Source organism: Herpailurus yagouaroundi, unplaced genomic scaffold (genome assembly GCF_014898765.1).
Source record: "Herpailurus yagouaroundi ecotype Mexico unplaced genomic scaffold, PumYag 202, whole genome shotgun sequence".
In the NCBI taxonomy this organism is placed as follows: Eukaryota; Metazoa; Chordata; class Mammalia; order Carnivora; family Felidae; genus Herpailurus; species Herpailurus yagouaroundi.
The window spans coordinates 11,341,085-11,356,082 of NW_024412433.1; the positions used below are offsets into that span (position 1 = coordinate 11,341,085).

The 14,998-nt window shown below is 47.6% G+C and overlaps 1 protein-coding gene across 1 annotated transcript in view; it reads right to left on the reverse strand.

Annotated features, from left to right (window-relative positions):
• Window positions 1-13,976, reverse strand: part of LOC121014475 (small cysteine and glycine repeat-containing protein 4-like) — a 24,368-nt gene extending 10,392 nt beyond the window's left edge. Inside the window, exon 1 of the mRNA XM_040450808.1 lies at window positions 13,515-13,976. Within this exon, the coding sequence (XP_040306742.1) occupies window positions 13,515-13,858 (344 nt within the window). The 5' untranslated portion in view covers window positions 13,859-13,976. The remainder of the gene's footprint in view (window positions 1-13,514) is intronic.
• Window positions 13,977-14,998: the final 1,022 nt, after the last annotated feature.

Here is a 14,998-nt window from a genome sequence, read left to right on the forward strand (position 1 = left end):
GAGGAGGGAGACTCAGGAGGTGAGGGAGGTCTGGTGCCGCCTCCTGCGGGGGGAGGGGCTTATATACCAACCCTGGGGGAGAGTCCTGACCCAGGACTCAAGGCCACTTCCCTGTTGTTGTTGTTGTTGTTGATACAAATATCCATAGCAGAACCTCACATGGCCTTTTGTGCACTTCCTTAATGGGTCCTTCTGACTTGTAAACCTTGCTAAATTTATCTTTTACTTGTCTTTTTAAGGTCCTGTTTAAAATAGGACAGGAAGTAACTATGAAATCCTGGGTTTTTTTGTTTGTTTGCCGGGGGGGGGGGTGGTTTTGGAGGATTTGGGGCAATTTTTTTTCTGGTAGAAGTCTAAGTGGATCAGAGTTTCCCTTGGGTATGTTTCACATTTCTTGGTCCTATCAGCCCAGGTCAAAGATTTTTTTTTTCATTCTTGCACCATTTATTACCATTTGCAAAGTGGTGAAGCATCCTTTTAGACAGAAGAGGACGTTTTGAGATTCAAAGGGAAAGGTGATCCCAGGTCATATTATTTCGTCCTCCCAAGGCAGAGTTCCTTGGGTGTTTCTTCATCCTGTAACATCAGTTAGGAGGGGACTGTGGTTCCAAGGAGAAGGGATCCAGTGTTATCAGGGGTTATTACAGAGCGTCCTTCACATTCTGCCAGACGATAGAAGCACATCCTGAGCACAGCATTCCCAAGCCATGTGCCAGACTTGAGCAGGCTTCTGCTATCATCAGCCTATTAAAAGAGAAAAACAAACCTCTAGGCTCAGTTCCTAGCGATCGTGGACCAGCCCGCCATGGACTGCTTCCTTGAATTGGTTGCTTCCATTGGGCCATCCGTATTCAGATCACTCTTTCCAGTTAAGGGTAAATAGTGAAGGCAATCAGCACAGTCTGCAGGTAAGGTTCTGTCAACTATTGCGGAATATGAAACTGCTTTTACTGGCCATCCTGGGACAGTCCGAGTGGCACACAAATGAGGCAAGCCCAGGTGTCCTGTCAGCCCCCTGAATGAGCCTGAGTCAAAGGAGCTTGGAATAATGTTATGAACCGGGCCTTTAACACAGGACACACTTCGGGTTACTTTTTGGTTTCTGTTAAAAAGTAACAGAAGGTTACTTTTTAAAGTAACTTTAAAGGAGGTAAAAGACCTGTACTCTGAAAACTATAAAACTTTGGTGAAAGAAATTAAAGACAACACAAGTATATGGAAAGATAGTCTATGTTCATGAGTTGGAAGAACCAACATTGTTAAAATAAAATAAAATACTACCCAAAGCAATCTGCACATGCAATGCAATCCCTATCAAAATACCAACAGCATTTTTCACAGAACTAGAACAAATAATCCTAAATTTCTACGCAACCGAAAAAGACCCTGAATAGCCAAAGCTTTTTTGAAAAAAAAAAAAAGAGCAAGACTTGATGTATCACAATCCCAGTTTTCAAGGTGTACTACAAAGCTATAGTAATCAAAACAGTATGGTACTGGCCAAAAAGAAGTACATAGATCAGCAGAACAAAATGAAGAGTCCAGAAATAAACCCAAGCTTTTATGGTCAATCAGTCTATAACAAAAGAGGCAAGACTATACGATAGGAAGCAGACAGTCTCTTCAGCAAATCGTGTTGGGAAAACTGGGCAGTTACATGCAAAAGAATGAAATTGGACCACTTTCTTACACCATATACAAAAGTAAACTCAAAATGAAAGACCTAAATGTGAGACCTGAAACCATAAAAGTCTTAGGAAAAAAACAAAACAAGACAAAACAAAAAACAAAACAAAACAAAAAACATAGGCAGTAATCTCTTTGACATCAGCCACAGAAATATTTTTCCAGAAGTGCCTGGGTGGCTCAGTCAGTTAAGTGACCAACTCTTGATTTCAGCTAAAGTCATGATCTCACAGTTCATGGGATCAAGTCCTGGGTCAGGCTCTGCACTGCTAATGTGGAGCCTGCTTGGGATTCTCTCTCCCTCCTTCTCTCTCTGCCCTTCCCCACACTCACTCACTCTCTCTCTCTCTCTCAAAAATAAATAAATAAGCATTTTTTAAAAAAGAAATATTTTTCCAGATATGTCTCTTTTGGCAAAGAAAACAAAAGCAAAATTAATTATTGCAACTATATCAAAGCAAAAAGCTTTTGCACGGTGACAACAAGCATCAACAAAACCAAAAGATGAATAGGAGAGGTTATTTGCAAATGACGCATCCAATAAGAGGTTAATACGCAAAATATATAAAGAACTTATACAAGTCAACACCCAAAAGGCAACGATGCAATTAATATATGGTCAGTGGACATGAACAGACAATTTTCCAAAGAAGATGTAGAGATGGCCAGCAGACACATGAAAAGATGCTCAACATCACTCATCATCAGGGAAATGAAACTCAAAATTACAAGGGGCAATCACCTCACACTGGTCAGAATGGCTAAAATAAAAAACACAAGAAATGACAGGTGTTGGCAAGCATACGGAGCAAAAGGAATCCTAGTGCACTACTGGTGGGAATGCAAACTGGTGTAGCCACTGTGGAAAACAGATTGGACATTCCTTAAAAAATTAAAAATAGAATTTACCATATGACTCAGTAATCCCACTCCTGGGTATTTCCCCAAGAAGTTACAAAAACACCAATTCAGAAAGATACATGCCGTCCTATGGCTACTGCAGCATTACTTACAATAGCCAAGAGAAGCCACCCAAGGGTCCATCGATAGATGAACGGATAAAGAAGATGTGGCATCTATCTACAATGGAATGTTATTCAGCCATAGAAAAGAATGAAATCTTGCCGTCTGCAACAACATGGATGGATCGAGAGGGTGTAATGCGAAGTGAAAGAAGTCAGAGAAAGACGAATACCATGTGATCTCACTCATATGTGGAATTTAAGAAGCACAGCAAACAAACAAATTAAAAAAAGAGACAAGCAAAAAAACCCAGACTCTTAACTACACAGAACAAGTGATGGTTACCAAGAGGGGAGGTGGGTGGACGATTGGGTGAAACGGGTGAAGGGGATTAAGAGTTCACCCATGATGAGCACTGAGTAAGGTAAGGAAGTGTGGAATCCCTACATTGTACACCCGAAACTAACGTCTCACCGTAGGTTAATTACAGTTGAATTTTTTTAAAGTCTTAAAGATGACTTCTTTGTAAATGCAACTGTGTCCTGCTTTTCAGAACAGAAAGACAGGGAAGTGGTTTGGGGCTCTCCGTTGCACAGACCTGTAAATCATGCCTGCACCTACCTGACTTCAGTCACTACAGTCCTAAGATAACCGCTGTGTAAAATAGCTGATTCATTTCTGGCTGCTACTTTTTTGTTGGAATGTGATCATGCCCTGTGGATTTTTAGTAGTTGTTCTTTCTTGTGCCAGGATAAAGACAGAGCAATGCAATTGCTTAAATAACTATCCTGGAAAACACCCAGTGAGCAAGCATTTCCTCTGTGCCTTCAGCTCACACACATTTCTCCCCAGTGCTCTGACCTTCAAGATTCATCTGTTCTTATCTGAAAGGGCCCCTGAACTTCTGTTTTCAGGCACATTAAGATTTTCCATTGAGTAAACTTGGGGGGAAGCAGCGTACACAATTTAATAAATAGTTGTTGAATTATCCTTGTCTTACGACGAAGTAACTCTGACATCTGCAAGATGAATCCACGCAAAGAATTCCAATACACGGACAAGAACCAGAATAACCCTGTGCATTGACTTTCTCAGAGCTATAGAAAAAAAGGAGTGGATTCGGGGGGGCGCCTGGGTGGCTCAGTCGGTTAAGTGTTTGACTCTTGATTTCGGCTCAGGTCATGATCCCGCAGTTTGTGGGCTCGAACTCCATGTTGGGCTCTGCGCTGATAGCTTGGGATTCTGTCTCTCTCTCTCTCTCTCTCTCTCTGCCCCTCCCACTCTCATGCACACACTCTCTCTCATTTTTTCTCAGAATGAATAAACATCTGTTTAAAAGAAGAAGTTGATTCTGAGTTTATGTAGGAGAAAGGGAATTGGGAAGACTGATAGGGACCCTCTATCGCGGGAAAGTCTTCCTTCCCATATAAGACCTTCAGTAAGGATGGGAGATGGGAAAATGTGAGGGGCGATCCAGGCAGCGCCCCCCATAGGCCTGCAGCTGGCACTTACAAGGTGGGACCCAGGGGGAGCAGGGAGGGCTGAGGACACTGAGAGCCCAGCCTGGGAACATAGATGTTCATAGATGAACATAGGTAAGGGTAGAGATCCTTGGGTTCAGGTGTCCCCCGCGTTTCGAAAGCTCAGGCCTTCAGTAGTTAGGCTACTTTGCTTTTACAAAGACCTACATTAGGACCTGCTGTTTTTGCTAACGAAAGAAATCTCAAGAGGTTGTTCACTTTTACAATAAAGGCCCCAGTAGCGTTCAGCATTTGTAGAGGCAGCACTGCCCCTGAGCAGAAGAGCAGCCCCCCCCCGCCCCCACCCAGCTCCTTCTCGGGGACGCACCCTCAGCAACTCCCCGTCTCCGCATCCGGCCTCCAGAGCTTTGAACTGCGTCTCTGAGTATCTGTGCGTTGTCTCCACTGATTTTGTGCATCTGTCGGCAAGCTGTGTCCTAAGGTTGCAAAAAAGCCAAAGAGAGGTGATTTGGGGTTCTGGGAACGCTCAGCATTTGCTCCGTGTAAGTTAATGGTAATTGACTCACCACTTTCCGCCACTTTGGTTTTTGAAAGTGTTCATAGGAATGCTCCACTTCCAGAGAGCAGGGGACACCTGTGCTCTGGTAAAGAAGCATTAGAGGTGTGGAGTCAGTGAGAACTAGGATTCCGGGTTCTGGAAGGGGACTGACGACAGAACCAGGATGTGGGAAGGCGAGACCAAAAATAGAGACCAGTTAGGGGCACTTGGGTGGCGCAGTCAGTTAGTTAAGCCTCTGACTCTTGATCTCAGCTCGGGTCGTGATCTCACAGTTTGTGAGTTTGAGCCCCACGCCGGGTTCTGTGCTGATGGTGCAGAGCCTGCTGGGGATTCTGCCTCTCCTTCTCTCTGCCCCTCCCCTGCTTGTGCTCTTTCTCAAAATAAATAAGTAAACTTAAAAAAAAAATTTTTTTTTTTAATTAAAAAAAATAGGGATGAGTCAAAAGGCTTTTGCAACAGTCTTCGCCTGATAGCCTCAGCGGTCTAGAGACTGGGGAAGAGAGGGAAGGAACAAATGGTAAGCAGGGCATGGAACATTCCCAAGAGGAGCCCCATTACCGGACAGAAAACAGCATCACATTAACAGTAACACACGGTGTTTTACTAGATTTGCTACTTAGTCGCTCAGTAAGTGGTCAGTAAATATTGTTGAATGTACTGATCAGTTGATTAACTGAATTTTGCTCATCATTATGTATTGTGTAGGTCCTCTCACCCCTCTTCAGAGTCCAACAACATCCTGCCCCAACAACCATCATCCTGGGGTCCCCACAAGGTATCAGTGGGCTCAAGAATGTAGCACTCAGTGGCCCTGGGAGAGGGTCCTTTTCTCCCCCCGGCCAGTCCCCCAGGGCCTGCAGTGATGTAAGTCTGAGGCCTGGGGGGGCAGGAAAAACCACGAAGGCACATGGTGGATCCCACCTGCTGCAGGTACTGTTTGAGGGGTGAAGGTCCTAAGCCAAAGCCATACCATGATGGAGCCCACACTGCCACCAGCCATCACACTGTCTTGTAGTAACTACCACGGCCAACCTTCCTGGCCACATCTGCACCAACATCATCTTGCCCTGATGTCCCTCTGCTGCAATGGAGAAAATGTCTTCCCCCACCTTGTACCACACCCTGGACCCACCGGGCCTCACACAAAGTGTTTCTCATTGCCTTTTTTTCCATAGGCCTCAAGTCCAAGTCCATCATGAGATTCAACTTCTATAGGTCCACGACATGAACCACTCAAAAGACCTTTAGTAATTGGGTCATTGGTCACAGGAATTAACCCTATCGCCTGGCTCTTGTCCCTTAAAACGACTTTACTTGCTTTTGTTTTTGTTAGGCTGTGCCTCAGTCTTCATCCCAAGTGACCCCTGGCAGACCCACCTCCCCATTTCTCAAGACCTAACCAGACATGTCAGAATCCCCAGACCAGTAGAGCTGAGGCTCAGATGGGACTGTCATTGCCTAAATGTACGTGACATCATGGAAGCAGAACTGATAAATATTTGTGGTGACCCATATGGCTTTCCAACTACTTCTTCTAGCTTAATGAGCTAGTCAACTCTATTCCTTCCCCTTCATATACTTGCTATTGCTCCCTGTTTTGGTATCAATCCTCCCTACCATTAGGTGAATATGTAAGTTTCTGCATATGGTACATGTGCTCCAAGTGTATTTGTGGAACGTCAAGGTGAAAAAGTTTAGAGAAATTCTTCATTGGGGCCCCCCATGCCCCGCTCTCCAGGCCATCTTTCAAACAAGATATCCAAATAATAAAGAAGATATTGACAGGATCATGATGGAATTGAAATTGTCATTCAGAAGCTCTGCTCTTAAATGGACTGACATGGGAGGGATTAGCACCACACGACGTTACTTAAGGTCTATAAAGGAAATTGAATCATTTGTTTTTATCTTGAACATTTAACTGTGTTTCCATTATTTTTTGTTAGTGAAAGGATAGGAGACCTTTACATTATGTAAAAAGGTGTTCCTCTTTCCCTCCTAAAGGACAGAAAAGTTGCGCCTGCCACTCTAGAGTTTAGAATGGATGTCACTGGATGTGGCAAGGGGATGTCTTTTAGGGATACTCCACAGGGCCCGAGGGATGATGGAAAAAAATTAGTTAAGCTGGCAAAAGACAGAGACTAAAGAAATAAGGACTCAAAGCACACCAAGATCACCATAATATTTAATCTTAACAATGCTTTCCATTGTAAAAGAGTTCAGGAATCCCTACAGTTAGCCAAAGACTAGACTCCTACACAGATCCCATCGAATGGGTTCTTTGCTTCTCTTGAATTTGTACCAAAGCTGGAAAAAATAACATTGGACAATGATCAGATCTCAAAGTGTGACCACATTCAGGTTAACTTAGATATGGGAACGTCTGCTCAGCTTCATCCTGTTGGGAGATACAATAATCCCAACTCCCCAGCAGTACAGCCTGGTCATTGGCAACCAGAGAGCATTCAAATGTGTGACCCATTAGTCAGTAGCACAAATTCTTGCCTAAAGCCTGGCTCAAATGCTAAGCATGCCAGTTAAAAATAACCAGGCGTGGCTGTTGTAAACAGAGGCTACCATTCAGTGCATCTATCAATTAACTTCCTGCTTATAGTTCTACCTGGGATGATAAACCCTTGAGCAAAAGCAAGCCAAGTTAACAAACATTTGCTGAACCCATTTTACGTGCCAGGCCAAGTGGGCAGCACAAGGAAATGTACTTCTAAGTAACTCCAGCTGATCAGAGAGATAAGAAGAAATAACTGGGTAAACTGAGGAACAAAGAAGATTTAAATAATAGCCTAATAAGAGTTGACTCCGAGTATGGGCTGATTAAGTTCCAAGGGAATATTAAGCCTTGCAAGAGTTCCAAGGAGGGGCTAATTAAATCCAATCACATAGAGAAAGTAGGAAAGCTTTATGAAGCAGGCAGAGCTCAAACTGAGTCTCGAATGGGAAACCAGATGGGAACAGGTAGAGAGGAGGAAGGAGCAGCGGGTGGGGGTACAGTCTGGGGTCACCCTGCATGAGCTGCTTCCTCCCTCCACCTCCAGCGGTGCGACCTGATTTTTCTATACCTCAATTTCCTGATGAAAATAATAATCCCTATACCATAGGACTGTAAATATGATCATACACAGAAACACTTAGAGCTTGGGACAGACCTCATAAATGTTAGCCAACGTGAGTATTTCGAGGTAGGCTGCACGTCGTAAGGGAAAATACAAGACTTCTCCAGGAGGCAGAAAAGAAAGCACATGTGCCTATAGTGGAAAGTTTATTCCAGAGAATTAGTAGGTATTCAGGCTGCAAATACAAGTTGAAACTAAGTCTGAACTATAGGTCAGAGAGACTTCGATGTTTCTTTTGCAAGCGAATTATGTGGCATGTAGAAATGGTATTTTAGGAGCACGTACCTGGCAGCAGCTTGTAGGATACATTAAAGACGAAAACCTATAGAGAGACCAATGAGATGACTCTAGGTAGGAAATTCCATCCACGTTAAAAATTCAAGGATCTCAAATGCAAATGTCTTATTAAAATTCTTGTTCGTCATAATACATTCACTAATGAACACAATGGGCTTATGTCTTAGAAGCGACTACAGTTCGGGGCGCCTGGGTGGCTCAGTCGGTTGAGCATCCGACTTCAGCTCAGGTCATGATCTCACACTCCATGAGTTCAAGCCCTGCGTCGGGCTCTGTGCTGGCAGCTCGGAGCCTGGAGCCTGCTTCGGATTCTGTGTCTCCTCGGCTCCTCTCTCCGCCCCGGCTGGCCCCCCCCCTCCCGCCCATGCACACACTCTCTGTCTCTCAATAATAAACATTAAAAATTTTTTTTAATAATAAAATGTGTGTTTATTTTGAAAGAGAGACAGAGGGTGTGTGTATGTGCATGAGCAGGGGAAGGGCAGAGAGAGAAAGAGAGAAAGTGAGAGAGAATCTGAAGTAGGCTCCACGCTCAGTGTGGAACCCGATGCAGGGCTTGATCCCATGAACCGTGAGACCATGACCTGAGCCAAAATCAACAGTCGGTCGTTTAACCGACTGAGCCACCCACCCACCTCTATTTTTTTTTCAGCTCTTTTAATATTCCAGAAATAATTCTAAGTATTTTATCTGCCTTGATTCTTGCAATAACCTTCCAAAGAATATACTGTCCATGCTCCCAGTTTACAGATGAAGAAAAAGTAAGACACTGGAACATTAATTGTCTTAAGGCCACAAAGAAACTGGAGTCAGGACAGCGGCACAGGCAGCCTGATCCCAGAGCCAGCCCTCTCAACCACGCCGCAACCCTGTACCTCCTGTCTTCAAAGTTCAGCGTCTAGATCAGGGGTCAACACGCTAAGGCCCACTTTTGGCCTGCCACCTATCTTTGTAAACGAGGTTTTATTGGAACAAAGCCACTCACACGTTTAAGTGTTGTCTGTGGGAGTTTCCAGTCACAGTGGCTAAATTGAGTCATTGCGACAGAGATCATGTGACATTCATCCGGTCCTTGACGGAAAACTTTGCCAAACCCTGGTCTGGATTATGCAGCATGCTCAGTCCAAAAGGAATTCTGAGTACAGGCAAACTGTTTTTGACCTGATACCCCGACGAGCTGCAGTGGGGTACGAGGGTGGCCTCTTTTGCTCTCTGTCCCGCTCAAATAAGCCACACCCTTCTCTGAGCTTTTGCAACTGACTTCCCTCCTCCGTGGAACCTGTTTTGTTCCCAGAACTGGGATGGCTTTCCTATTTATTTACCAGTCTTTGGGATCACGGGCGCCTAGTCACAGTCTGCGAATAACCAATTTAAAGTGGTATTTCTTTCCAACAAATGAATACTATTCCATGTAGAAAATCTATTTTTGTATCTGCATAGAAATAACAGCGGTAGGGTAAGTGGGGAATGTTTGGATCCGTGTAACGCTCCTTCCCAAGGCTAATGTGGGGTGAATGAGGCACCCACCTGGGGTGAAAATTTAAGGTGGCACCCAAAACCTGAAATCATCACGATATTTTTAATGCAATATTTAAAAAAAAATCAAAGTAGGTGCAAGAAGTCCCTGATGAAAACCATAACGACATTTTACCAAAACAGAGGGCTGGACACCGCACTTGCCTGACTCGGCCTCCCCTCGTCCCAACCCCGCAGCTTACTACACAAGCATTTAACACGGTTTAGTATCGACTCGTTCTTTCAATGCCTCCACAAATCTACCAACACAAACATGGCGTACCCTCTCCTATTAAAGACTGTGGCAGGAGGGAAGATACGTGTGGTTAGACGAGTACAAACGACTTAAGACCCCATTGCCCCTGGAGCAGCTTTGCAATTCTAATCACTCCAGGAGAAAGGCCTCCACCATGAACGCCATGCCAGGTTCTACAAGGCCACCAAGATGAGCAAAGCTGGTTCCCACCTGCACACCTGCTCTACAGCACCATCTGGGAGCTGAGAAAGCCAGCGTGGCAGCCAGCTGACTGGATTTGATCCAGGCTCCGCCATACAGAGGCTGAGAGACTCCCCCTCACAACCCTGATTTCCTACGTACACAGTGCGGATGATTTTCATACCTGCCTCTTAGATTGTCGTGTGGACCACATGGGAGGAGGCTTGCTAGAAACGTCAGCGGCCACCATCAATATCGTTGGCTCCATGGGTGACGCAACGACCCGTTCCCCCGGCTCCCCCACCTGCCCTGGTTAGTTCACCTGCCATATCTAGTGTCCGCCCACCTGTCTAGGCTGGAGCCCCCACTCTTGGATTCTTGAGTCCATTTGCTTCTCCACTCAACCTCGAAATGTTTCTCGAATGTCCCATTGTATGGCAGGTCCAGCCGCCATCATCAGTGCCCAGATCACCACAGCAGCTTCTTGTCTGGGTTTCTCCCTCTCCCTCCGCCCATTCTCCCTGTGCTGCCAGACTGGTATTTTCTCCAAAGTATATCACTCCTCCACTGAAACCCTCCAAAGAATCTTGCACAGTGTGGAACACAACGTCCGCCCATTTGTGCAATGTTTTTCCTGGTCCGGACTTTGTTCACCTCTCCAGCCCCGTCTCCTCACGTGACACCGTCACCCTCCACTCTGCAGCCACACCGAACTCGGGCTGCCCCCGTTGGTCACGCTGCCTCTCACCTCTGACCTTTGCACACAGTTAGGTGCCTCTGCCTGATATAGACCCCAGCCCCGCCCTGTCCCCTGACACGCCCTCTTCCCAGAGGTTGCCTTAACCTTTCTGGACTTGGTCTAAGTGTCACTTCGTCCATGAGCTTTTCTATGACCCTGGCACCCCACCCGAAGCCTGGGTTAGGTCTTCTTGCATCTCCGTGACACCGCACGCCGCTCCCAGCCATAGCACTTGTCACATTACACAGTATTTCCCATGTACTTGTTTGTGTCCCTCATCACGTGAGTAGCCCCTAGCCAGGAGCCGTCGTTCACCGTCTCCTAGCCCCAGTATCTGGACAGCACAAGGCACAGTGAGTGAGCACCATTCTGGAGCCTGACTGGACAGTTACATCAGTGGGACAGAACGGAAAAAATTATATCTATAGATAGATAGGTTCCTCAAAAATTATGTATACAGGGGCGCCTGGGCAGCTCAGGGGGTTGCGCTTCTGACTTCGGCTCAGGTCATGATCTCACAATTTGTGAGTTCAAGCCCCGCGTCGAGCCGTCAACGCAGAACCGGCTTCAGATCCTCTGTCCCTCTCTTTCTGCTCGCACCCTCTCTCTCTCTCAAAAATAAATAAACATTTAAAAAGTTACACAGATAATTAGAACAATATATATATATAATTATAAATACAATTTTATCTATCTATCTATCTACCATCATCTCCTGTTTACAAGTAACAATAGTAAGACACAGAATATGTTATCCGATACTATAAAACAAGGAAGCGTTATGGGAGCTCAGAGGCAAAGAACTTCCTAGGCTAGGGGTGGGCAAGTGGGGAAGATAGGATTTAAGCTGAAACCATGCCCTCTGTACATGACCTTAGGTGGGTTCAAGACGCGTAAGCAGTAAGACTTAAAAAATAGCTAAAGTCCTGCCAGCCCCAGCCCCATGTCTCCTAGGTAACGATGGTAAACGTGTACCTCCCACAGCATTTGTCAAGAAACCCGGAGCAAATCCACCAACTCCGAGACGGCTTCTGGAGACCGAGACTCCTCTTCCTTCCCGCGGTAAGCACTGGTGGACAGATACATCCCGCCCCCACCCCCCAGTAGTGAGTTAAGTAGCTGTCACCTGGATGAGCAGAGACCTTGTGTGGTCCAGAAATACCTCTGAGGAGTGCTGAGAAGGAACTTGCTGGAATGTGGCTCTCACCCAGGCAGCAGGGTTCAAGGACCACCTGGCGGTGTGAGGAACAGCCAGATAACAGCAGGTGCATGCATGAGCTTGGGAAGACGAAGAAGGGAAGGAAATAAATGAACAAGGACATGCGTGTAAACTCTGAGAATCAATAAGGTAGAGAAATAGGATTGCCAGGTTCGACGTCAGAAGAACCTGGGATTAAGTCAGGATTTATTAGCTGCATTTCTTTCGGTGAATTTCTTAACTGCCTCAAGCTCAGTCCTTTCATCGATGAAATGGGTCTAATACAACCCACTTCGAAGGGTTATGAGGAGGAATAGAAGCAACCATGCATGTAGAGGGGGGTCCACAGCAACTCACCACCCATCCTTTCTTTTCTGAATGGACATGGGGAGGGAGCGTGAGCTGAATAAGGGGACCCCTCCGTTGCCCTGCTGCCGAAGCTGGGCTGGCAACGAGGTGGGCCCTGACGTCGACACTGTAAGTGGAATCAGCTCAGGCAAGGTCTCCCCTCCCCGAGGGCCTGCTGGGTGAGTTCGCTGCTGCCCGAAATCCGCAGAAGCAGAGGAAATACACGGCTGTTGGAGGCACAGCCAAGGATGCCAGCAAGAACAAGAGCTTTCCAGAGCCTTCCAGTGCCGTCCAGAGCACTCAAGCTCCCCGGCGGGGCCAATGCTCCCCAAACTCCCCAGAAACCGCTTGGCACCGCAGGGTAGGGCCTACGTGCCTTCTTCCTCCCTTTGGGACCCTCTTCATTTCCTAAATCCGTTTCAAGACACAAAGCACCCCCTCACCACCACCAATCCCCACCGCCCTCGCCCCACCTGGAAAATCCCCCCTGTAAATCTGAGCACAGAAGCCCGTCAGGTGAACTGTCATTTCGGGGCAGCAGCAGAGGGGGCCGTGTGGCTCTCTGATGAAGGGCTGTGGGTGCAGGGTCGGGTCCAGGGGTGGCCACAGGACCCTGCCGGGGCGCCAGAGCCAGAGTCAGAGCCCCATCTGCTGCTCAGCGGCCCGAGTGGCCGACACAAGAACGGACAGAAAATGGGACCAACGAAGAGATGTGATCGTGCATCAAGTCACTTTATTAGGAAGTTTAAAACAGCAGATGTAGACAGAGCCACAGAAGAGCCAGCACGCGGGCAGAAACCCCCAAAATGGCCAGAAGCCAGGCCCGAATATTTATCAGAGATGGAACGTGACACACAAATAAACCCTTGGGGCTCCCAGGAGGCTGGGACTTTGCCCCGATGTCTTCTCACAAGCTCTTTGGTTGCATCGTGGTTCCGTGCTGCACGGTGGCGCGGAGGGAGGATTTGTGCCAGCGTGGGCACAGGAGGTTCTCGGAAGGACAAAGCAGGAGGAGGGGGAAAGCTGGTGACAGGCCGAGGGAAAGGAGACGGAGGAGGGTGGGCCAAGTCTCACCTGCAGGACAGGGGGGCTCCCGCAGCTCCTGGGCAGGGGTGAGGCCGCCCGCCCGCCTAGCTGCAGCACTGCTTCTTGCAACAGCACTTCTGCTGACAACAGCACTTCTGCTGGCAGCAGCCCTTCCCGCAGCCACACGAGCCGCAGCCACACGAGCTGCAGCCACACGAGCGGCGGCAGCAGCAGACCACGGGGACGCTGCAGCAGCCCCCGCAGCAGCCGCAGCAGCAGGGACAGCAGCTGGAGCAGCAGCCCACCCGGTAGCACCTGCAGGTGGTGCAGCTGCCGCAGCCGCCGCCGCAGCCGCCGCCGCAGCCGCCGCCGCAGCCGCCACAGCCGCCGCCGCAGCCACCGCAGCCGCTACCGCAGCCACCACAGCCACCGCCGCAGCCGCCGCAGCCACCGCAACTTCCGCAGCCACAGCACCCCATGGTGTCGGCAGAGAGGATTCAGGAGAGGGGAGGAGGGAGACTCAGGAGGTGAGGGAGGTCTGGTGCCGCCTCCTGCTGGGGGAGGGGCTTATATACCAACCCGGGAGGTGGGCGGGGGAAGACATGTGACCACTTCCCTGTTGTTTATTTCAGTTCCTATAGGAAAACTTCAGGCCCTTCCTGTTTATTTCCTGACACCTTTAGTCCCATTAAGTCACATATTTTCCGTTTAAGTAAATTTATCTCTGTTTCACCCAGTGGGAATATTTAGCAAAGAACCCAGCTAGCCCGTTTTCAAATATAGCTGGTCTTGGAATAGATGAGCCGGAGGAGACCCATCTGGCCACTGTTCGCCTTGCTTGCTAGTATCTCCGCAGGGGAATTGTTATCTCCCTTGACACCTCTTTCAGGAAAATTCTTAGGGGTCCTTTCAGCGGGAGGAAGAGAACATAGAACCTTAAATAAAGGAGGTAAGTTGCCGGGGCACCTGGGTGGCCCAGTCGGTTAAGCGGCCCACTTCGGCTCGGGTCACGATCTCACGGTTCGTGGGTTTGAGTTCCACGTCCGGTTCTGTGCTGACAGTTCAGAGCCTGGAGCCTGATTCGGATGCTGCGTCTCTCTCTCTTCTCTCTCTTTCTCCGCCCCTCCCCCCACTTGTGCTCTGCCTCTCTCTGTCTCTCAAAAATAAATAAATGTTAAAAACAAACAAACAAACAAAACTTGCAACATCCACTCTTTCTACCCCTGGTCTGTATGTCACAGATCAAAGAGGCTAGCTACATACATCTAGACTAGAAGATACTTCTACCTCTCCTACCTGGGATAGGGAAGCCTGACTGCAATTAGAAAAATCATTCTCAGTGGAGAAGCCCACGGTCCCCAGGTTCATCTTCGGGACCTTAGCGCCCTGCCTTGTGATTAATTCTCTGTGCATGAGTCACGTGTGTACATTTAGTCCCAGTCCCAGACCAGACCATAAGGTGATGAGGAGGTGAGCTTTCAGAAGGAAGTTCCTCTGTCCCCAGAGACTCCCTCCTCTGATTAGCTGACCTCAGAGTGTTTGCATTAATCTAAAAATAACACTAACAGTCCATGACTTGCTCACATAAATAGCACTTTTTTGGGGGGGAGAAAGCACTA